We start from the raw sequence: 25,184 nt of genomic DNA on the forward strand, positions 1-25,184 counted from the left end.
ACAAAAGATAGGTTATTTATAGTGGTGTTGTGATGCTTCGCCTGCAGGGACAACCGACCGACGGTTGACATGAATTTAATGCCATTATGATATATGACATGACTGACGAGACATTTCGAATTTTTTATCGTTTAAGTCGCGGTGTATCTACGAAGGAATCAGGACGCTCATGTCGTTTCTCATCAGCTTACTTTCCGAGAAACGATGGGAGTATCTGTGTACGAATAAAAATCGGACTCATGATACACTCTTGGCCTCTAACAAGGTTAAACGAGCTCGAGATATGATTGCCAAAGATCGGAATCGAAGAAAGGATATCATCGAGTCAAAGTACGGGGGGCCAACCATCGACCCTCGATAATATCGGGGTCATGATTCGAGATCGACCTATAACCTGGAGGACTTTGGAGAGCGTCGCTGGGCAATCAAGCACGGCCAACAAGAGGCCGTGATATCCGTGACCAGCTGAATATCACGGCGTGGATCTCGGCACATATCGATGTAGAACCGGCAATCAATTAAACTAAAGATTTTTTTTACCTTTTATAGAGTTATACTTAGAGTAGGATTTCCCTACTATATAAATGGAGGTCTGATAATTCATTAAGCACGTTATAACACACATTCCAAAATAATATACTATTAATTTCACTGTTATTCTAGACTTTTCTTTCATTCATCAATATTGACTATTGTGAGCCCGGATCGAAGGCAAATAGTTCACTAAGGCTGAAGACATCTTTCCCGCGTGGTTTGAATTTACTGTATTTCTATTTGTTTGTTTTAATCCAATTTATCGTTTTGTATCAAATTAATCTGTGTATCCTTAAAATCACTTACAAATTTAATTGTTATCCGATTTTGAGGGTAAACAATATGTTTAAAGTTCACTTTAGAAACAATCATTTTTGGGACTTGCATTGATGATATTTTGTCAATGTATAGCAAAAATATAAGAACTCGTTTGGTTGGAGGATTTATGGTATAAAATATGGTGGAGTGTTGTTTTATCTATTTTAATACACTAATAATATATTATATCATACCAGCTTAATATAATCCATTCTTAACTTGTGATAATTCTATTACACACTTTATTTATTAAAAATCTTTTATACACCAAACATTTCACTAAGAGCCTGTTTGGGAAGTCACTTCGGAATTAGAATTGGGTGTAATTGGGTGTAATTATACAGTTTGACATATTTGTTTGGCCAAGTAATTACTTGGTTAACATGGAATTGAGTGTAATTGGAGAGGTGTAATTACACTCTCCAATTCTCGGGGGGGGGGGAGGGTCAGAAAGTCTTAAGGAGGTATGTAATTACAAGGTTAAATTTTAATTTCTTTCCTTTTTATGTTTATTTTAATTCATTTTTCGTTATAACTTTTTATTTCCATTATTTTTTTTTATTATTTTTTTTAATTTTAAAATATATTTTTCTTTGTATATTATTTATCTACCTTTTACTTCTTGTGAATCCATGTAATTTCTCATATATTTTATGTTTTCTAATCTTAAGTTGTATTGAAACTCAGTATGTTTCCTAATCTTAAGTTGTATTAGAACTTATTTTTATTATGTTGGAATTTGATATATGTTAAACTATTTTTTTTTAAATTTTGAACTTGTGTTATATTTATGGTTTCAATTTACTTATTTTAGTAGTACTTATTATTTCACATTGCATATTGTTAATTTTTTTAGTTAGAATTGATAGATTAGTTTTGTCAAATATTTGAATAATGTTATGATATTATATTTATAAATTAATTTATTTGATCAACACATGCATTCCATAATGTTCTTACAAAACCTATGTTTTTAGCTTTTATAATTAATTAAAATAATAATTATTAATTTAGAAAATATATATCAATTATTTTTACAATATTAGTTATAAATATATTATTAATAATTAATGCACATTCAAGAAAAATATATGCATCTTAAATACCAAATCTAATATCATTTATACTTATAAAAAATAATTTATATGCATATATTTATTATATTAACTTTTAAATTTTGATAATTACTTTATTTAAAATTTAATCTAATTGTGTAATTACACTTGTACAACCAAACAATATATTTGTAATTACGTTATGACAAACAAACAGATCGTCGCAATTACTATATTGGTAGTAATTACACCAATTTTAATTACCGGGTGGCTTTTCAAAACGTTTCCCTAAGTGTGTCTAAAACCTATATCAATATTAAATGAAAATAATTAGAGACCTTTATTGTGACACTAAGGTTGCAATACAAATTGCTCTCAATTCTATTTTTCATGAGAGAACCAAACACGTTGAAAGATTGTGCAATAGCAAAAAAGGGCCAAAATTTAAGATATTTTCAAATTTCATGTTTAATTAAATTAAATTTAACTAGGTACATGCTTAAATAAAGAAAATGAAAAGAAAATTCTCCCTTTTTTCCTTAAAAGCTTTTCCAATCCAAAGAGACCAAATTTTCAAATTTAGAAAAAGAAGTTGTGCACAAAAAATTTCTCAAAAACGTCATTCCCTTTCTACCCTTTACCATTTTCCTCCGCAACTACTTCACCACACATTTTTCTACCTTTCACCCTTCACCGGCCGGCGACCCCAAAAAATGGACGGCGGCAGCATATTAGAAACGATCGGAACTGAAATCATCGGAGTAATGTCACCGGTCTCCATTTGCATGTTCCTCGTAGTTCTCATCGTCTACTCTCTTTCCTCAATTTCCTCTTCCGATCAACAAGTCCTCCGTACAGCTGCTAACCTAGTATACCTCGAATCACCCACCGACACCACTTCTACTAAACTCGAAGGCGCTCTCCTTAATGCACTCGTCTTCGTACTCCTCATAACTCTCGTTACATTTCTCCTCGTAATCCTCTATTACTACCGTTTCACTAATTTCCTCAAATATTACATCCGTTTTTCGGCGTTCTTCGTTTTGGGTTCAATGGGTGGGTCAATTTGTCTTTCACTAATTCAACATTTCAATATCCCGATTGATTCGTTTACTTTTGTACTACTGCTTTTTAATTTCACCATTGTTGGGGTTATTTCGGTCTTTTCACAAGGGGTTCCGATTTTGCTTAATCAAATGTATATGGTGGCTTTAGGGATTATTGTTGCAGCTTGGTTTACTAAATTACCTGAATGGACTACTTGGGTTGTGCTTGTTGCACTTGCTTTATATGATTTGGCTGCGGTTTTAGCCCCCGGGGGGCCGTTGAAGATATTGGTGGAGTTAGCTTCTAGTAGGGATGAAGAGTTGCCGGCTTTGGTGTATGAAGCCCGGCCCAATGTGGGTTCAAGATCAGGGAATAGAGGGCCTAACTTAGGGCTTTTGTTAGCTGGGTTTTCAGATGGGGATTCAATTGAGCTTGGGGTTATGTCTAGTGGCGAAAATGTGGCTCAGAATGGGAGCGAAAATGGGGAGATTGGTGGTGTTAGAGAGGTTGAAATTGAGGGGGAGACGTCACCATTGATAAGCGATGGGCACGTGGCGAATCAAGAGATAAGGGAAAGTAGTAATGAGAGTAATCGGGGTCGGGTTATGGGGAGGGAGAGAGAGAGGGAATTGGAGGAAGAGGAGGAGAGAGGGAGGGGGATAAAGCTTGGTTTAGGAGACTTTGTTTTCTATAGTGTGTTGGTGGGTAGAGCTGCAATGTATGATTTGATGACTGTTTATGCTTGTTATCTTGCTATTATAAGTGGGTTAGGTTGCACACTTATACTGTTAGCTGTGTGTAGGCACGCGTTGCCAGCGCTCCCTATATCCATTGCCTTGGGGGTTATCTTTTACTTCTTGACGAGGTTGTTGATGGAACCATTTGTTGTTGGGACTTCGACGAATCTTTTGATGTTTTGACCCCTGATTTACGGAGGAGATTAGAAAAATACAGGATATGTTATGAGACATACATTTTGATTTACAAGAAAGCTAATTGCTTAGGGTACCCATGCCCTTGTTTCAAGATTCTGAATAGGAAGGGACAACTCCAGCTATATTTTGTTCTGATCTATCTGTAAATTGCAAGGATATTGAGGTTGTCCCTCTATTGATTCTAACCGATTCTGTTTCACGTTTCACCTATGATGTTAAGAATATTATATTCATCTCATTTGGCCATGAGCCAAAAGGGGTATTCCGTATTCCATACACTTGACGTGTAGCATACTTTATGATTCGACAAACTTATGTAACTAGCTATGTATCGACTATTGCTGTAAGTAGTTCTATTGCTTATGAGTTTGCAGTTCTACTGGTAACAAGCCACTTACTGATATTTTAGGTTTGACCCAAACCTCTTGAATGCGTAAGATTCTACTTGGATTTTAAGCATACATCGATTTTAAGCATACATCCGAATAGAAAGGGAATCGACTGCCACATAAAACTAAAGACCAGTTGTACTATATCTGGATTCGACGATTCAGAATAATAATGATTCAACATAATTTTTAATGGATTTGTAGTTGTAAGTATATATGCAGTCTCTTAGAATTCTGATTAGTTTTTGCAGTGGATTAGAGAATTCTTCTCCAAGTTTAGTTTGGTGCTGGTAATAGGTAACACTGCTTTCTTTCTCTCACACTCTGACCGTCAGACTATGTCAGTGTAAATAAAGATGCAGGAGGACCGTCTGAGTCCAGCATCTCGTGCTCCATGTCTCCTAAGCAGCACCAGCTGACTTGAAACTGATCTTTATTCTCTCAAACTGAAGTTGGTGCATCTGTTTATGGCAAGCAGCGAGTTAAAGAATTTGTTGTTTTTGGACCTTGACAATATCTCATTTGGATGGGATCATATCCTTGCGCTAAGCAGTTACTAGAGGCATTCTTTACAGATGCTTTTTTGGTAGCCAAGGAAGAGAGATCAAGGGCAAATGAAACAAATAGTAGAGCAAGGTTACAAATGTGCTGCCTCTTTGAGGTATTCTGGTTAAGGTGCTAAAGATTATTCCCTTCACTTGCATTTCTTTCAACTTTATCTGTTTCCTAGGAACCTAGACTCAGTGGATGGAGTTAAACCCCTGTGCACATTGAAAATAGTCATTGAAGCTTAGGTACCTTCCACTGAAAACCCAGTTCTGTGAACAATCCTCTGCACTAATGCATGCTTTCCATTTCTCTTCCTTCTTCTTTCGTTATTTAGCCAGCGGAGATTTTTCTTAGTATTGGTTTTTTTAGATTGAAGTCAAGTGGCTTAGGAAATTTTAGAACAGTTACGTCCAACCTTGTGTTTTATGTTAGATGCCCCAGTTCTGTGCCTTCACTGACTTTATTCCACCTTAATAAAAGAAAAGAGATACAAATGGCGTGGCTTTTATTGGCAACTAGTAATTTGGTCTTCCCAAATGGTTTGATCACTCGGTATGCTTCTTATAACTTGCAATGTTTGGCTTCTCTATTCAGGCTAATATTCTACCCAGATGCCAGCCTACCTTACTGCTAGTGTTCATGTGTAACCCACAGGCTTCCCCTGCCTACTAAATGCTCGCGCTATCAGGTCTACCTCATATTGCTCAAGTACTGATTTGCATTAGTTCAGATTTCTAATTTCTATCCTTAATTGTTGCACTGGCGCCATTTTGATATAATGCTATTGGCCTTTATCTGATATAATAGTGAGCATTGGCTTGCTCCATTTCCTTAGTCGGTTTCACCACTTGTGTCTCCAGCAAAACTGCACTGTCCAAGTTTCACTCTTAGCATGATTTCTATAACATGGCTGGCGAGTTCAGCTAGACTTAGAGTTTAGGTTATTGAGTTTATTGTCTCAGACTTTTGATCACCCAAATGCTAATAACATATTTGTGAAATTGTTAGTTTGATTTAGCTTGCTGGGGCTACTGTTGCCAGTTATTGGAATGACAATGACTAAGATTATTTTCTTCTAAAGGATTAGTTGTAGTGGAGTATTGTTTTATAAACGACACGGAAAGTATTTTTTCCATTTCATCCAAATTAGCTGCTACTTTGCTTTCGTAGGTCAAATTTGAAGTGCCCTTGGATGTAGATAAACTTTATTTGAAATCCAATTGTAGTACTCTATTGGGTGGCATCAACCTTGGAGTGAGGCGGAGCCAGAATTTGATGTTTATGGGTTCTTAATTTGCCACGGAACCTATAGCTCGTCTTAGTTACTGGGTTCGTGATTAAATATTTTTGCATATTTAATGAATTTTCTAGTACAAATGCAGTGTTTAAGCAAAAGTGATTGGGTTCGGTCGAAGGTTAGCTCCGCTTCTGCTTGGAGTCCTTATGAAATTCAAAGGAAACTGAATCCGTAAACAATTGCTCCGGGGGAAAACATAGGCTTTGGTGCTATTTTACAAACTATTATATGCCATTGTAGACAGAGCTCCAGAAATGGTTGTCTGCTCTAACGATGAGAGATAATAAATATCTGGTTGAATAATTAAAGAGTCCAAGTTTGTTCGAACATCACTTTTATAAGTAAAGGAAATTGTTATCTGCACGTTTTGATTGCCAAGCTAACGGCAGCAGAATCGCAAATAGTTCTGTCCACTCTCTTATCAAAAGGAAGTAATCAGACTGATCGAGTTTTTAATACCACTAAATGGATTTTGAACTGAGTACCCAACTTTCTATGATTAATATTGTATACTATATGGTTTTGGTGGCGTTGAAGTCTCTTTATTGTACTCTAAACTTAACATCTTAAACATTATGCTTTAGGCAAGTCGACTTGTAACTATTTGACATCTATCCACACATTTTACCGATCAAAAGAATTCTGTACACACTTCTATTTGGTTAGTAGTATAATATTACACGAACACAAGAAGAGCAATGCAACCCACTATGATTTGTTTTTTCTATACAAGGGTACATCGCTGCTCAACTCCCTTACCAAACTCTCTCTCCCTCTATTTCTGCCAAAAGTTATAGCAATTTTGACAGCAATTGAAGATCACAGCTCAGCCATTTGCAAATTGCAATAGTTTATTTCCACTTCAGAAGGTATGATTGCGGGGTTTCCATGAGCATTTCAAAAATCAAACAACTATACAACACAACTCTTCATCTTTTGTCATCAAATGCTTTTGCTTTTTCTACAGATTCCATTGCTTCTTCAAACGATTTCTACACTCAAAGATCACAAAGAAGATTGTTATGGAAAATTATTCGACATGTTACTGCTTACTATAACAAATACTTCTAGGACTGAATGACGAAACTCAAGTCATATAAATCTACACAGAAACAATAAAACTACAAAAGCAAGAAGATAAGCTGTAAAAGTTAGGAGTCCACTGCCAACTGAAATGTCCAACTATTCACATAATCCAAAACTATGACCAACCAGAGCTTTTACCAGCTTGGCAAACTTTTCAGAAATCATATTTAACAGAAAACGGATTATATCATTTTCTTATATGTAAGGAATAGGAAATAGGTATTTCATATCCCACTGACTGGCATACATTAATCATTCTCGTTAACTTAAATCCCAGCTTCACGGATTGCTTATGGACCAAAAATGAAGGTCACATATATCTAAAAGAAGATAAGAGATCTAGAGCAAACAGTATCCTAAACCAAGTCACATTGTTAAACTAAAGATCCATATCTAATCCTACCATTGATGCAAGAAAAAGGAGGACCAAATATATTAAAGTGTACGCAACAGTAAACCTTGTTTGGACTACACTTTTTTGGTTCGTTATGACACAGTTTGAATCTCTATGCTGTTTCAATTAATGAAAAGTGTATGAATGGTGATGGATAAAAGGAAGAGAAGTCATACTCCAGAATTTTGCATCTTCCATAGTGCCTCCCCACCTGCATCAACTACATATGTTGCACCTAACAATACACTGTAGAGAAATATATATCAGTGATATCCTGAGAAGATCTTAACTGGGTCAACATTGAGGTAAATAACTTATCCACATCAAAAACATTGAGGTAAAACAAAAGAGCAAGGTGATGTCTTAGAGAGTCGAGTTGTTCACATGAATAACAAAGTTTAGGATCTAACGCCTGGACAGTCAATAGGACAAATCATTACAACAACTTCCTCTAGAGCTTAAAGACAAATCATTCAGTATTGGCATGAAACAAGTCTTTTTATCCGCAATATAAATCATGTAAAAATTCACTAAAATTGCAATAAATAGTAAAATATGAACCCATAACTTTAAAAATGTATCGAGTTCAATGCTAAAAACCGTAAATGTTGAACCACATAGAGCTAAACTCCTTGATCGGCCTCTGGTCCAAATGGAGCATGATGGATATTGAAAATTCATATAGCCAACTCAAACTATCTGAGATTTGAAGGACATTTATTCATGTTCTTGTACCACTAATACAACTTTTTTTTATCAATCAAATAGTATCATATAAAATGGAAGTAGGGGAACAAAATACAAAAGCCCCACAAAAAAATTAAAAGGAAAGGGGCAAAGGGGAAAGGAGAATTACCCAGCCAAGGCAGCGTTGAGGAGAAACGCCCGCGTGGTCATGAACCGCATAACCGTTTCCAATTTGGTAAAAACGCTAGCAGAACCTCCATCTGCAGGCCGACTATACCCATATCCATAACCGTAATTATTCCTATAACTGTTCTGATAACTATTACGGTAATAATTGTCACTATTACCACCGCTATAATAATTATTCGCAGAATTCCGGTAACTATTTTGACGAATATTGTAATCAGCGCGTTTGCGATCGTCGATCAGAGTCTCGTACGCTTCGGAAACTTGCTTGAATTTGAGAGTAGCGTTTTCCTTTAACTGTTGCGGTGAATGTACGTGCTTGTCGGGATGAAATTCCATTGCCAATTTTCGAAACGCTTGTTTAATATCTTCCTTGCTTGCGCTTCGTGTTAACCCTAATATTTTGTAGTGATCCATTGTTTGTTGTTTTCAGCTAATTTTTCTGTCAATTTGGAGGAAGTGGAAATGGAGGTTTCAGAGGTTATGTACGTGTAACTATGGCAAAAAAAGAGAGAAGTACGTGACCTCGTGGAGCTTCCATGGCCGTGAGTGCTCTTCGTCAATCGCTGTAAATATTAAAATCACTCGATTCGAAGATTTTTCTTTTTTTCCATTCGAAGATTGTAAATTTCAAAGATAAAAGTATTACGGTAAGAATATAAATAATTAATACTAACTAATACGTAGAAACAATAAAAAAGGATACAATATTACTGTACAATTTTGTAACTTTTAAGAAAATGAATATAGTTTTGTTTGTTTTTTTAATTGTGACTGCAATTCCAATTGTGAACTCTTTTATTTATTTAAACACCATCTCAACTATTTCATTGACGTTAAACCACGCAAATTAGAACATCCGCTCAGCAATTTGAATTGAATTGGTTCAATTTAAAACTGAATTTAGCAGTTTGACATTTTTTATAACTCCTACAAAAAACATAACACTTCCGCCGTCTTTCAGATGAAAAAACCAAATGTTAGTGACGGATATTTTCCTCTAAACTAGGCCAGACCTTAAGTTGAGGAAATAATTTCACCTCTTCGAGCCAGCCTATGAATTCAGATTAGGAATTCATTAAACTATGGTATAATCAAACAAGTACGAGGGATTTGGGCTTGTAACATAAAACTGTGGTTTTTGATTATTTGACATAAAATTCCTATCTCCAAAGGGACCTTATTCGTTGATATCGTAAAAATTGCATGAGGCGTCCTATTTGGTCGTCTCTTTTTAATTTATACCCGTTTTGTTTTTTCGTTTGCATCCGTACCCATTTTTTTGTTAAAAGCATTTTAAAAAAACGATTTTGCCCTTCTTTAATAAAAAACTATTGACAAAACTGTAGACTGCAGGACAAAACTTCAACATATTTTGGTATGAAATTTTAGCAAATGAACTAAATAATTTCAGCATGCATTAGAAAAAACTAATTAGAAAATTACATAATGCAAGACAAAAACTTAAGCATGTTTAGTCTGAAATTTTAGCAAATGAACTAAAAAACTTCAGCTTGTTTAGACTGAAGTTTCGGATAAAACTCATGACAAAACTATAGACTGCATGACAAAACTTTAGCATGCTTCGGTATGAAGTTTTAGCAAATGAACTAAATAACTTCAGCATGCATTAGCAAAAATTCATTAGAAAATTACATACTGCAAGACAAAAAGTTAAGCATATTTAGTGTGAAGTTTTAGCAAATGAACTAAAAAACTTAAGTATGTTTAGTCTGAAACTGTAGACTGCAGGACAAAACTTCAGCATGTTTTGGCATGAAGTTTTAGCAAATGAACTAAATAACTTAAGCATGTTTAGTCAGAAGTTTTAGCAAATGAACTAAATAACTTAAGCATGTTTAGTCTGAAGTTTTAGCAAATGAACTAAATAACTTAAGCATGTTTAGTCTAAAGTTTTAGCAAATGAACTAAATAACTTAAGCATGTTTAGTATGGAGTTTTAGCAAATGAACTAAATAACTTAAGCATGTTTAGTCTAAAGTTTTAGCAAATGAACTAAATAACTTAAGCATGTTTAGTCTGAAGTAGGAGTGGCAAAATAGTTAAAAGAAAACAGTCAACTACCCATTTTATCCACTAAAAAATGGGTTGGATAGTGAACTTTTTAAAAATTGGTCAAATGTGGATAAGAACCATATTATCCATTTAGAAAATGGATAATCAATGGGTAACAAATGAATAACTAATGAGTTTAACTTTTACATTTGTAAAACCTCAAATTGAGGGTTCCTCAAGTTTGGGAGACTAGAAATTCTCCCAAAAGTGATCATATTCATGAAGTCATGGATAATATGGTTACCCATATTATCCGTCGGTTAACCCATTTTTTATCCGTATTAAATATGGATCGCGTCGGATAATTTATCCATTTTTTCATTACCCGTTTTCGACCCGAACCATATCCAACCCGACCCGCTCGTTTGCCACTCCTAGTCTGAAGTTTTAGCAAATGAACTAAAAAACTTAAGCATGTTTAGTCTGAAATTTTAGCAAATGAACTAAATAACTTCAGCATACATTGGCAAAAAATCATTTAAAAATTATATACTGCAAGACAAAAACTTATGCATGTTTAGTCTAAAATTTTAGCAAATGAACTAAAAAACTTAAGCATGTTTAGTCTTAAATTTTAGCAAATGAACTAAAAAACTTAAGCATGTTTAGTCTGAAATTTTAGAAAATAAACTAAATAACTTAAGCATGCATTAGAAAAAACTCATTAGAAAATTACATACTGCAAGACAAAAACTTAAGCACGTTTAGTCTGAAATTTTAGCAAATAAATTAAAAAACTTAAGCATGTTTAGTCTGAAATTTTAGCAAATAAACTAAATAACATAAACATGTTTAGTCTGAAGTTTTAACAAATGAACTAAATAACTTACGCGTATTTAGTCTGAAGTTTTAGCAAATGAACTAAAAAAACTTACGCGTGTTTAGTCTGAAGTTTTAGCAAATGTACTAAAAAAACTTAAGGATGTTTAGTTTGAAGTTTTAGCAAATGAACTAAAAAACTTAAGCATATTTAGTCTGAAATTTTAGCAAATGAACTAAATAACTTAAGCATATTTAGACTGAAGTTTTAGCAAACGAACTAAATAATGTAAGCATGTTTAGGCTGAAGTTTCGGATAAAACTCATGACAAAACTGTAGACTACAGGATAAATAATTTCAGCATGCATTAGCATGAAGTTTTAGCTTCAACGTGAAACAACTTCATGCTATATTAGCATGAAGTTTTAGTTTCAACGTGAAACAACTTCATGCAAGTGTGATTCTAAAGATGAATTTAGACAAATTTTTGGTTTTTTGATAAAGCTGCCAAGAGGAGAGGAGAAAATCTTTTTTCACGAATGAGATTGCAGATCACGCAATTAATGCGTGATGCAAGTTTTATATCTTTTGTCAGGGGTGCAATTATCATATTATTACGGATTTTTTGTCAGCTGGCTACCAAATCAATAATTTTTAAAAATAAGATACATATTAAAAGGTGGCACAAATATAGAATACGGCTACAAATCCCCCGTTGATATCTCCCCAGGATTTCTTTTCCATTTTTTCTGTCCAAATTACAGTCCAAGAAATAGGAAGTGATTTTTACCAGAATCCAATATCCGACATCATAAAGAATCCAACTTCCTTTGAACTATTTCTTTTCCATTATAATCTTCAAGTTGCAAACAGAGTGCGTAAGAGTCAACTCCTAGATAAGAATATAATTTTGGAAAATACTTGCCATTTACTGAGCCCCCACCCACCCAAAAAAAAAAAACCTAAAAAGCATTCTTAGAGGAATACAAGGTTGTCCACACTCAACTATCAATACATGAAGTTGCAAAGCAGCAAAAAGCTAACATTGCCTAGCAACAGCCAAAATGTAATGCAAGTAACAGAAGTTCTGGATTCCAGCAGGTTCACTCTGAAAAACATATACCAGAACATAACAAAGCATCCCAAACTAAACAACATACTTCGAAACAAGTATTCACAGACATCATGTATAAAAGTAGAGTTGGATCACTTCTTAGGATCCACTAGATCATGTCAATTTCGACTCCTCATATGAACAAGTGTTTATAATCACCATTTGCCAGCAAGCAAACATGGTTATAGCTATGTGTATCTACAAATACGGAAAAGAGGCATGTCAGAATTTATTCCTTTGAAATTTCTGAGTAATAGCAAGCAAATAAGATGTAGTAATATGAATCCATGAAGATGGGTAAGACTAGTATCAATACTCATTTGCACTTCCAATTTAATCAAATTAAATCATCGGTGACTTGATTTCCATTTTCGACGAAAAGAACAAAGTTATTCCTAAAAGCTTTATCTAGTTGTTCTCCAAGGAGGGGATGGGGAGCTTAGATACCTACGCAAAGATCCCTTTGCAAACTCGTAAGGATTTAAAGATGACCAAGTTCACGGACAAGTGTATATTCAACAACCAGATATATTAGTAATCTGTTTATAGATCCCTGTTGCACAATCCAATAGAGAGCTGACAATAATTCCAACCAAGATATGATTTAAAATACTCCTAATAATTCAAAGGAGCTTTTTGGATGTAATCTTAGCGAGGAAAGAAAATCTAGAAGAAAGTAACTTTAAGCGGCTTTTCTTTCAGCATATTTTTGCAGGTAAAAAGCTAGAGAACATTTGTAGTTAATGACTTTAAAGCAAGTGCAGAACCAACACAAAGCAAACAAAGAAAGCAATCATAAAGATTCCACCACCTAAAGACATTGCGAGATAAAACATTATCAAAATTATTAATGTGAATGATTTGAAGTGATACCTAGAGTGTCCCCAAAATTGGACCATATTTCAGCACGGATAGATTGGTTACTGTCAGCGATACCTATGACCTCAACAAATGTCGTAAGAGGACCAGGGGGATTGCCTTTCACAGCTATCTGCTGCTCATCTGTAGATCTCCCAATCACTGTACCACCATCAGAGCGCATAACCTGAATCACAGCTCGAACCTTCCTTCCCACATACGAGCGGAGGAGCTCAGCATTGACAAAGACGGCAGGATTTGATGTATCCATACCTCTAAAAGGCAAAAGGAAAATTGGGAAATGAGTTGAACGAACAAGGTTGAGTTTTGGCAGATTAAAACTATGTTTTCAACCATTTCTATCCATAATTACACACAGTAGCATGTTCATTCGTTCATTCAGCTTAGAAACAACAATTGCATTTGACTGCACTATTCAGTCTAAGCTATCAATACTTCTATTAGTAGAACTATTGCTACGCAACAATGCAATGACCCAAGTTCTTTTTTTGTTGGAGTGAGGCGGGGGTCATGAAAGCATAGCAAATATAAAAGCACCAATTCAGATAAGAGAAAAATAGTTGAAGTTTTGCAAACCCAAAGTGTCCTACAAGAAGATTCAACCCAAAAAGTAATACAAAATTCAATAAAGAAGAAACAGTTAAGGAAAGATGAATCAAGACAAAGATATAGACAGAAGTGAAAAAAGCCCAGAATTAAGAGGGAAGATGGGGATATAAGATGAAGAGGCAAAAGAAAAGGAAAGCCATATTCAAGATGGGTAAAACATGAGGGAGATCGAAACAAAAAGAAGGAAGGGAAAATCAAATAAACTAACTAAACCAATAGAAGGAGGAGGAGAACCAGACCTTTAACCTTATTCACCTTCTCCCTTACTGAAGATCTCTTTTCAAGACAGCTTTAGGTCATGAACTTCATGTATTCATTATGCTTATAAAAAGATAAAAACACAAGATTTTGAAAACCATTTAAAGAAACAAACCTAATCTTGACAAAAATTTATCAACACATCTGAATTTGATTCTCATCCTTCAACATTACTCCGATTCAAGTACTTAGACTATTAATTATGCAAGACAAAATAAGTTTTATCTTATTTTACTGTGCAGCTTGTTTTTTCTTTTATGTTAAGGTAAGCACTTTAACAATACATAGCACATGAGCTGTCCTTTCAGCACTTCGTCCTGTGTTTACTACTGCACTCAAAGCCAGGAAAATTAAATTTATCTACTTAATTCCCATGATGCTAATGCAAAAGAAAATTTTACAAAGTTTAATTTTGTGATTTAGTTCTTTCCTCCTTTCCTGAGACAAGTTTGTGACCTTTATATTTCCTTCATTGATAATGTTAATCACTTTTTTCTCCAGGAGCACAGCCTCTGTGCTATCACTACCATCTTCTAGAGCTCCTGTCAAAGCTCCCAACTCCACAAGATAACTCATAGGCGGTAATAGACCTGACCACCCACCTATCAAGCAAGCAACACCCAACACCCCACTCCCCCAACCCCTCACGACGGGTCCTTCTTAGGCTTTATGGTAAATATCATTAGAAGTCACAAACAAGACAAGATGTCCCTGTTAGATTACAAATTTTAACAACCTTTAACAAAACGTCCTCAATTCTTCTTATCTTTCGGTAAGCAGTAAAGAGCTAAAGTAAACAAATTTTTCTTTGCTTCTTTTAACAATTTTCATCACTTTCTCTTTTACCACTAACTAAAAAGCCAACCAAGCTATAAAACACATTTCATAGTTAATCATCCCAAATCCTAATTCCCCAAAAGCAGCAAAAGAGAAAGGAAAAAAAAATAGATCGCACCTACGTACATTCACTGAACAACACTACTCCGAAATTCAACTCACATATACAGTTAACATTCAATCGTAGGGCTGAAAACTGAAGCTCAGACGACGATATTAGCTACTTATTACAGTTCGTATAGCAAAATTCGTATGATGAAATCACAAAGGGAATAGATATACAAATTAGAAACGAGAGCGAATTACCTGTTAGATTTCGAAGCTGATGAGTTTCCCCTTGTGAATGGTGATATGAAGAGTCTAGAAATGTTTGAATCAGGGGAAAATGATAAATCTTTGCCTCGAAACCCTAGCAGTTGAAATAATATGCGAAACTTTTCTCGCGGGAAATAGCGCGCCCTTAAATTTTGGTCATTTTAGAATTAATTTTATATATGGTTAAAAAGAACTAGTGGAGAGTTATGTCAAAATTATCAGCCGTCATTCACGAGTGGAAATGTGGAGAGTTAATTTTAAGTGTTGTTATTAAAGTTCAATTATTATCTATATCTATCTATCTATATCTATATCTATTTATTGTTGGTATATTTAATATTAACCATGGATTTTAATTTGGATATAGTATTTATTATAGAATAATTATTTATTCAATTTTAATAAAGTTTTAAATAGATCATATATTAGTTTGTGTCATTTACTTATATAGTAGATGATTTAGTGTATAGAGTTTAGCTTATACACGAAATATTAAATCATCGGTTCTTATAAGTAAAGATCATGTTCACAATCTAATGATGGAATTGGACAAACCATCACGAATGATTGTAACACAAGATTAAGTATAATTTATCTTGATTATGGGAATGGTTTAATTCCAACTTCTTGTGCTAGTACATTTTGTATGTATTGAACGGACCAAGTAGAAATAAGTATTTTATACTGACTTAATAAAATAAATTCTTTAGCTATTAAATGTACTTATACTCTTAATCTTGACATAATTATTATTAGCTGTATATATTATTATTGTTTTGATTTATTAAAAGGCGAGATCCTTTCGTGGGTCGATATGCCTGGTAAATTGGATAATGGTGATATACATTGGCAAAGTAATAGTTAGTTGATGGAATCCATATATCTGTTTAGAGATTTATGATATACCTTTATGAAAGCTTATAAGTTTTTATGTGTAAACCCTGCATGTGGATATTTTATCCGTCACATAAAATAAGTTAAGTGTAACGACCCGACCGGTCGTTTTGGTCATTTATGCTCCTTTCTACTATTTGAAGTCTCGAATACCTTCATACGATGTATTATGACTTATGTGAATTGTCGATTTTGATTTTCAGGTATTTATGAGTTAGTTTGGAAGAATGAAATCCAAAGATTTAAAGCTTAGGTTAAAATAGTGATTAGATGTCGACTTATATGTAAACGACCCCGGAATAGAGTTTTGATGATTCCAATAGCTCCGTATGGTAATTTTGGACTTAGGAGCATGTTCAGAAAATTATTTGAAAGCCCATAGCTAAATTAGACTTGAAATGGCTAAAATAGAAATTTAAGTTTGGAAGTTTGACCGGGGAGTTGACTTTTTGATATCGGGGTCGGAATCTGATTCTGAAAATGGGAATAGCTCAAATATGTCATTTATGACTTGTGTGCAAAATTTGAGGTCAATCGGACGTGATTTGATAGGTTTCGGCGTTGTTTGTAGAAATTTAAAATTTCAAAGTTCATTAGGCTTGAATTGGGGTATGATTCGTGGTTTTAGCGTTGTTTGAGGTAATTTGAGGGTTCGACTAAGTTCGTATGATGTTATGGGACTTGACGGTATGTTTGGTTGAGGTCCCAGGGGCCTCGGGTGAGTTTCGGATGGTTAACAGATCAATTTTGGACTTGGCATTCCAGCTGAAGAATGTTGGTTTTCTGTCATTGGTTTTCTTCTACGCGATCGCATGAGAATGTCCGCGATCGCATAGGATTGTTTGAGGCAGTGATGACTTTGTTCTTCGCGATCGCGTGAAGAGGGCTGCTATCGCGTAGCTATGCAAGTTTGTTATTCGCGAACGCGTGAAGAAGGTCGCGTTCGCGTAGAATAAGTGGAGCAAAAGTAGAGGTCATGCGTTTTGTGCTTCGCGATCGCGTTAACGAGTCCGCGATCGCGTAGGCCTGTGAGAGTGAGCTTCGCGATCGCGTAGGGTTAAATCTGAGCAGTGGAAATTTGTGCTTCGCTGTAATGACTCAACCGGTCATTTTAACTTTTAAAACTCCGTTCCCCTAAATAAAACTCCCCGTATGTATTTTTATAAATTTATGACTTGCGGGGGATGGTTGGTTCGGGATTTTGAAAGTGTTCGGGTTGAAATCGGAACACTTGGTTCTTTAAGTTGGCCTTAAAATGCTAAGTTTGACTTTGGACAATATTTTGAGAAAACAACCCTGGAGTAGAATTTTGATGATTCCAACAGCTCCGTATGGTAATTTTGGACTTAGGAGCGTGTTCGAAATTTTATTTGGAAGTCCGTAGTTAAATTAGACTTGAAATATCTAAAATAGGAATTTAAGTTTGGAAGTTTGACCGGGGAGTTGACTTTTTGATATCGGGGTCGAAATCCAGTTCCGAAAATTTTCATAGCTCTGTTATGTCATTTATGACTTGCGTGCAAAATTTGAGGTCAATCGGACTTGATTTGATAGGTTCCGGTGTCGTTTGTAAAAATTGAAAGTTTCAAAATTCATTAGGCTTGAATCTATGTGTGATTCGTGTTTTTTGTGTTGTTGGATGTGATTTGAATACTTGACTAAGTCCGTATATGTTTTAGGACTTGTTGGTATATTTGGTTGAGGTCCCGAGAGGCTCGGGCGTGTTCGGATAGTATTTAAAGTATTTTCCTTCATTTTGGCACTGCTGGTAGCTGCTGATTTCTGGTATTTTAAACCTTCTTCGCGATCGCGAAGATTGGGACGCGATCACATTGGCTTAGTTGAGGCAGTGTTAATTTTTGTTCTTTGCGACCGCGTGGCATTGTTTGTGATCGTCTAAGGTTAATCGAGGGCTGCTAAGTTTTGTGCTTCACGATCGCGTAAAGCGGGATGCGATCGCGTAGCTTTGAGACCTTGTGACTCGCGAATGCGTGAAGACGGTCGTGTTCGCGTAGAGTAACGAAGCAGGAGTGGAGGTCACGCGTTTGATCTATGCGATCGCATGAAGAGAACTGCGATCGCGTAGAGCTGAGAACTCTGTACTTTGCGATCGCGTGGGGATATACGCGATCGCGTAGAGTTAATTTTTGGGGGTGGAAATTTGTGCTTCGTGATCGCGTGTGGATGTTCGCGATCGCGAAGAGTAAAAGTCTGGGCAGAGAGTTTGAGTTTTAGAAATGGGCCATTTTTAACGATTTGGAGCTCGGATTGAGGCGAGTTTTGGGAGATTTTTAGAGAAAGCATCGGGGTAAGTGTTCTTAACTCAATTTTGGTTAGATTACCCAAATCCATCACTGTTTTTATCAGTTAATTGGTGATTTAAGTTGGAAAATTTTGAAAACCCTCTTGGATAGATTTGAGGATTTAAGGGTCGAATTTTTATTGAAATTTAGTCATTTTGGTATGGTTAAACTCGTGGTTGAACGGGCGTTCATATTTCATAACTTTCGTCGGATTCCGAGACGTGGGTCCCACGAGCAATTTTTGAGTTAATTTCGGATTTTATTAAAAAATGTAGTATTTTCTTATGAAATTGATTCTATAATTTTTGTTGACTGTATCAAATTAATTATGACTTGATACGAGTCGATCAGAGTCGTAAAATCGAGGAAAAGGCATACTACTTGATTAAATTGGAGCAAGTCGAGGTAAGTGACTTGTCTAACCTTGTGTGGGAGAAATTTTCCCTAGGATTGATATTATTGTGATAATTGCAATGTATTGAAAGTCGTGTACACGAGATGACGAGTGTGTACACGGGCTAAATATGGAAGATTATGTCTTTCAATTGTGTAGAGCACTGTTGCATATAAATTAAATTGTTTTATTCTGTTATATTCATCATCATTAATATATTTTCGTATTTTAAATTTGCCTGACTTGTTCCTGCTAAGTGTTTACCTGTTTAGTTGAAACTCTGTCTTCTTTTGTTATGCTCGTTACTTGGAGGATTAATTTCTTAATTTAAATATTATTAAAAAAATGAAGTATTTTACATTTAAAATTTTGATATTTAGACAAGGTGTTAAATTTGTGAAATATTATTTTTGCTGAATATTTTATGAGATTTTCGTACTCATTGTGATGGAGCCGTGAGCTCTTTATTATGGAAAAATATTGTTGCTGTTTTATTTTGGCATGAGTCGTGAGCTCTTTATTGTGAAAAAATATTGTTATTGATTTATTTTGGCAAGTTGAAATATTTGGGCACTTGAGGTACAAATTTTGATATATTGTTATATTGATACGCATGGGGTGGTATAAGGTCTGGGTGTAAAAACGCATGCGGTGAGATAATGGTGGCTCGATACGCGTGGCTAGTAGGGGGGACTACTAGAAGTCATGCGGGGTGATAAAGATGGCTAAAACGCGAGATGCTATTTCAGTTAAAAATATTTTCTTTAAAATAAATAGTGAAGGCTCCCGCGGTGAGATAAGGAAATGAGATATTGTGAATTTATTTATGATTTGGGACTACGAGGCGGTACCTCGGGAGTGCCCTTGTTGATATTGATTTATGGCCGCAATTGCCTTTGATTATTGTTGTGATTTTCTTAAAGTTGAAAGAAAATTTTATTTTATTTCCACGAGATATTATTTGCCATTATTTGGTGTAATTAAATGGTGACATGCTATTTGATTAATTTTTATTTTCATTTTATCTTATTATATTGTTAAATATTTTACCATGTTATTATTTATTTTCCAGTAGGGCCTAACCTGACCTCGTCAGTACTCTACCGAGGTTAGGCTTGACACTTACTGGGTACCGCTGTGGTGTATTCATACTATACTTCTGCACATCTTTTTGTGCAGATCCAGGTATATCTTATCAGACTAGGTATGAGTAAACTAGTTGTACGGGGAGACTTCGAGGTATATCTGCCAGCGTCCGCAGACTCCGGAGTCCCCTTCTATCTTACTATGTTGTTTTTCTTATTTGCTTTAGACTCTGATGTATAGAGATATAGAGAATAAATTCTTAGAAGCTTGTGACTTATTTCTACCAGGTTTTGGGAGTTGAAATTTTGCAAATTTTTAGATTTATTTATTTCAGATTTCTATTTTATTTCGCATTGATAGGCTTACCTAGTCTTAGAGATTAGGTGCCATCACGACATCCTACAGAGGAAATTTGGGGTCGTGACAAGTTGGTATAAGAGCTCTAGGTTCATAGGTATTATGAGTCATAAGCAGGTTTAGTAGAGTCTTGCGGATCGGTACGGAGACGTCTGTACTTATCTTCGAGAGGCTATGGAACTGTTAGGAAATATTCACTTATTTGATTCCTTATCGTGTGTATTTGTTGACTTCAAAATTTTAAACCATTGTCTTTCTATTCTCTCATTGATGGAGAGGACACGCATAACTGGATCCGATGATCAGACACTTGTGCCCCCTGTTGGAGCTGCAAGAGGCCGGGGTCGGGGCAGAGGCCGAGGAAGACCACGTGGTGCAGCCAGAACACCTGCACGAGCTGCTGCACCAGAGCCACCAGTAGCACCAGTTGGAGAGCAGGCACCTGAGACGCCTGTTACTACTCCTGCACTTCAGGAGACTCTTGCCCAGTTTTTGAGCATGTTTGGCACTCTAGCTCAAGCAGGGTTAATTCCCCTTGCTCCTACCACATCTCAGGCCGTGGGAGGAGCATAGACTCCCGCCGCCTGTACTCCAGAACCACGGGCCCAAGTTGACCATGCCCTAGAGGTTATACTAGTGCAGCCAGTTGTCCAAGTTCGGCCTGAGATTAGGACAACAGTTTCAGAGGGGGAGCAGCTCAGGCTCGAGAGGTACAAGAAGTACCACCCTCCCACTTTCAGCGGTTTAGCTTCAGAGGATGCTCAGGGTTTTCTGGAGGAATGTCATCGTATCCTTCGTACAATGGTATTGTGGATTCCAGTGTGGTTTCTTTCATGGCATTCCAGTTTAGAGGAGCAGCCTACCCATGGTGGCGGGCATACAAGTTGGATAGTCCCGTTGAGGCATCTTTACTCACTTGGAATTAATTTTCAAATATGTTCTTAAGGGAGTATGTTCCTCAGAGTCATAGAGATGCATGGCACGCAGAGTTTGAGTAGCTGCGCCATGGTTCTATGACCGTGTCAGAGTATGCGGTCTGATTCAGTGATTTGGCGAGGCATGCACCAGATTTAGTTGCTACTGTTCGAGATCGGGTTCGCAGATTTATTGAGGGTATCCACCCTAATATCAGATACAGTATTGCCCGAGAGCTAGAGATGGACATCACATACCAACATGTGGTGTCAATTGCTAGGAGATTGGAAGGTATGCAGATCCGGGAAAGGGAAGAGAGGGAAGCTAAGAGACCCCGAGATTCTAGCATATATAATAATTCTCGTGCCCAGTTGCAGCCCGTCATGGTAGAGGTTATGTGAGCCGTCCTATTCATTCAACACTTCTAGCTTCTAGTGGTATTCCCGTAACTCTGAGACCTCGGATTCCATATTATGTACTGCCAGTGTCTACTATACCTCCTGTACGGGGTGTTTTCATCGGGCAGTCTAGCCGATCAGGTCCGAGCCAGTCCCAACAGTCACGTCCTCCGAGGGCTTGTTTTGAGTGTGGTGACACTCATCATATTATGAGAGATTGCCCAGATTTAGGAGGGGTGCACCTCCATAGATTTCTCATGTCCGACCTATTCCACAGGGCCCTCAGGCTTCTCAGGCCATGATTACTGCACCGGTTGCCACTCCACCTGCACAGCCGGCAAGAGGTGGAGGTCGGACATGTAGAGGTCGCCCTATAGGGGGAGGCCAGGCCAGATATTATGCCCTTCCTGCTAGGACAGAGGCCATAGCATTCGATTCTGTTATCACTGATATTATTCCGGTCTGTCATAGAGATGCATCAGTCTTATTTAATCCAGGCTCCACTTATTCTTATGTGTCATCTTATTTTGCCCAGTATTTGGGCGTATCACGTGATTCCTTGAGTTCTTCTGTTTATGTATCTACACCCGTGGGTGAATCTATTATTGTAGACCATGTGTATCGGTCATGTTTAATCGTTATCAATGGTTTTGATACTGGAGCTGATTTATTATTACTCAGTATGGTAGATTTCGATATTATTTTGGGCATGGACTGGTTGTCGTCCTATCACGCTATTCTTGATTGTTACGCCAAGACGGTGACGTTGTCCATGCCAGGTCTATCGCGGTTAGAGTGGAGAGGTACCTCGGATCATGTTCCTAGCAGGGTTGTTTCATTTCTTAAAGCTCAACGAATGGTTGAGAATGGGTGTGATACGTATATGGCCTATATAAGAGATGTTAGTATTGATACTCCCACCGTGGAGTCAGTTCCTGTAGTAAGAGATTTTCCTGATGTATTTCCAGCGTATCTTCTAGGTATGCCACCCGACAGGGATATTGACTTTGGCATTGATTTGTTACCGGGCACTCAGCCCATTTTTATTCCACCATATCGTATGGCCCTAGCAGAGTTGAAATAATTAAAAGAACAGCTACAGGAATTGCTTGATAAGGGTTTAATTCGTCCTAGTGTATCGCCTTGGGGTACTCCTATCTTATTTGTAAAGAAGAATGATGGTTCTATGCGGATGTATATTGATTACCGCCAGCTGAACAAGGTTACAGTGAAGAACATGTATTCATTGCTACGTATTGATGACCTATTTTATCAGCTTCAGGGTGCCAGGGTATTCTCTAAAATTGACTTGCATTCAAGCTATCATCAGTTGAAGATTCGGGAGCCAAATATCCCGAAGACTGTTTTCAGGACTCGGTATGGTCATTACGAGTTCCTTGTGATATCTTTTGGGCTGACCAACGCCCCAACAGCATTTATGCATATGATGAATAGTGTATTTCAGCCCTATCTTGACTCCTTTGTCATTGTATTCATTGACGGCATTCTGGTGTATTCCCGGAGTCGGGAAGATCACGAGTAACACCTGAGGACTGTGCTTCTGACTGTGAGAGAAAAGAAGCTATATGCAAAATTTTCAAAGTGTGAATTCTGGCTTGATTCAGTGGGATTTTTGGGTCATATAGTTTCGTGCGAAGGGATCAAGGTAGATCCGAAGAAGATTGACGCAGTACAGAGTTGGTCCAGACCATCCTTAGCTATGGAGATCCGGAGTTTCCTTGGTTTGGCAGGGTATTATCGCCGATTTATAAAGGATTTCTCTTCTATTGTTGCATCTATGACCAAATTAACCCAGAAGGGTGCTCCGTTCAGATGGACCGAGGAATGTGAGGAGAGCTTCCAAAAGCTCAAAACAGCTTTGACTATAGCCCCAATATTGGTATTACCTACAGGTTCAGGGTCTTATACTGTGCATTATGATGCATCACGTATTAGTCTCGGCGCGATGTTGATGTAAGACGGTAGGGTGATTGCCTACGCGTCCAGACAGTTAAAGGTATACGAGAAGAATTATCTGGTCCACGACCTTGAGTTAGCAGCTATTATTCATGCCTTGAAGATTTGGCGGAATTATTTGTACGATGTCCATTGTGAGGTCTACACCGATCACCAGAGTCTACAACATCTGTTTAAATAGAAGGATCTTAATTTGCGGCAGCAGAGATGGTTGGAGTTGCTTAAGGATTATGATATCATCATTCTCTATCATACTGGGAAGGCCAATGTAGTGGTCGATGCCTTGAGACGTAAGGCGGAGAGTTTGGGCAGCTTAGCATATTTACCGGTAGCATAGAGGCCTTTAGCCTTAGATGTTCAGGCCTTAGCCAACCAGTTAGTCAAGTTGGATATTTCCGAGCCGAGCTGATTTTTGGCTTGTGTGGTTTCTCAACCTTCTCCTTATGATCGTATCAGAGAGCGTCAGTACGATGACCCACATTTGCTTGTCTTTAAGGATACAGTTCAGCACGGTGATGCCAAGTAAGTAACTATTGGAGATGACAGTGTATTACGGATGTAGGGCATGCTATGTGTACCTAATGTAGATGGGTTGCGTTAGTTGATTCTCTAAGAGGCTCATAATTTGCAGTACTCCATTCATCCGGGTGCTACAAAGATGTATCAGGACCTAAGACAACACTATTGGTGGAGGAGGATGAAGAAAGACATAGTGGAGTATGCAACTCGGTGTCTCAATTGCCAGCAGGTAAAGTATGAGCATCAACGACCGGGTGGATTGCTTCAGAAGTTGAAAATTGCAGAATGGACATGGGAGTGGATCACTATGGATTTTGTTGTTGGGCTCCCACAGGATCAGAGGAAGTTCGATGCAGTTTGGGTGATTGTGGATAGGTTGACCAAGTCAGCTCATTTTATTCCTGTGATTACTACTTACTCTTCAGAGCAGCTGGCTCAGGTATATATTCGCGAGATTGTGAGACTTCATGGTGTGCCGATATCTATCATCTCTGACCGGGGTACACAGTTTACCTCACGGGTTTGGAGGGCTGTCCAGTGAGAGTTGGGTACTTGTGTGGAGTTGAGTACAACATTTCAGCCTCAGACAGATGGGCAGTCCGAACGCACTATTCAGATACTAGAGGATATGCTTCGTGTGCGTGTGTTAGATTTTGGGGGTGCTTAGGACCAGTTCTTACCACTTGCGGAGTTTGCTTTCAACAACAGTTACCAGTCGAGCATTCAGATGGCTCCGTACGAGGCCTTGTATGGTAGGCGGTACCGGTCTCCAGTGGGTTGGTTCGAACGGGGCGAGGCTAGGCTATTGGGTACATACTTGGTTCAGGATGCATTTAAAAAGGTTAAATTGATTCAGGATCGACTTCGTATAGCCCGATTTAGACAGAAAAGTTATGCGGATCGGAAGGTTCGTGATGTTGCATTCATGGTTGGTGAGCGGGTCTTGCTCCGGGTTTCGCCTATGAAGGGTGTGAGGAGGTTCGGGAAGAAGAGCAAGTTGAGCCCTAAGTATATTG

At 37.1% G+C, this 25,184-nt stretch overlaps 3 protein-coding genes across 4 annotated transcripts; 1 reads left to right on the forward strand and 2 right to left on the reverse strand.

The window, feature by feature from the left end:
* Nucleotides 1–2,473: 2,473 nt before the first annotated feature.
* LOC107802357 (presenilin-like protein At1g08700) lies at nucleotides 2,474–4,255 on the forward strand. The gene has a single exon (XM_016625838.2). It carries the CDS (start codon nucleotides 2,621–2,623, stop codon nucleotides 3,872–3,874), a length of 1,254 nt encoding a protein of 417 aa, XP_016481324.2. The 5' UTR covers nucleotides 2,474–2,620; the 3' UTR covers nucleotides 3,875–4,255.
* Nucleotides 4,256–6,746: 2,491 nt separating this feature from the next.
* Nucleotides 6,747–9,199, reverse strand: LOC107802358 (chaperone protein dnaJ 72). 2 transcript variants are annotated; one of them, XM_075248243.1, is made up of 4 exons: nucleotides 9,003–9,199; nucleotides 8,461–8,919; nucleotides 7,781–7,850; nucleotides 6,747–7,116 (listed from the first exon to the last, which is right to left on the reverse strand). In XM_075248243.1, the coding sequence occupies exons 2-4, from the start codon at nucleotides 8,892–8,894 to the stop codon at nucleotides 7,054–7,056; spliced, it is 567 nt and encodes a 188-aa protein (XP_075104344.1). In that variant the 5' UTR covers nucleotides 8,895–8,919; nucleotides 9,003–9,199; the 3' UTR covers nucleotides 6,747–7,053. The 2 variants fall into 2 exon arrangements, with proteins under 2 accessions (XP_075104344.1, XP_016481326.1); XM_016625840.2 differs by having other exon boundaries at nucleotides 8,461–9,188.
* A 3,105-nt stretch (nucleotides 9,200–12,304) lies between these two features.
* On the reverse strand, nucleotides 12,305–15,467 carry LOC107802353 (replication protein A 14 kDa subunit B-like). The gene is made up of 3 exons (XM_016625832.2): nucleotides 15,317–15,467; nucleotides 13,301–13,560; nucleotides 12,305–12,625 (listed from the first exon to the last, which is right to left on the reverse strand). The coding sequence occupies exons 2-3, from the start codon at nucleotides 13,554–13,556 to the stop codon at nucleotides 12,561–12,563; spliced, it is 321 nt and encodes a 106-aa protein (XP_016481318.1). The 5' UTR covers nucleotides 13,557–13,560; nucleotides 15,317–15,467; the 3' UTR covers nucleotides 12,305–12,560.
* Between the last annotated feature and the right edge of the window lie 9,717 nt (nucleotides 15,468–25,184).

The sequence above is a fragment of the Nicotiana tabacum genome, chromosome 24 (genome assembly GCF_000715075.1).
Source record: "Nicotiana tabacum cultivar K326 chromosome 24, ASM71507v2, whole genome shotgun sequence".
NCBI lineage: Eukaryota > Viridiplantae > Streptophyta > Magnoliopsida > Solanales > Solanaceae > Nicotiana > Nicotiana tabacum.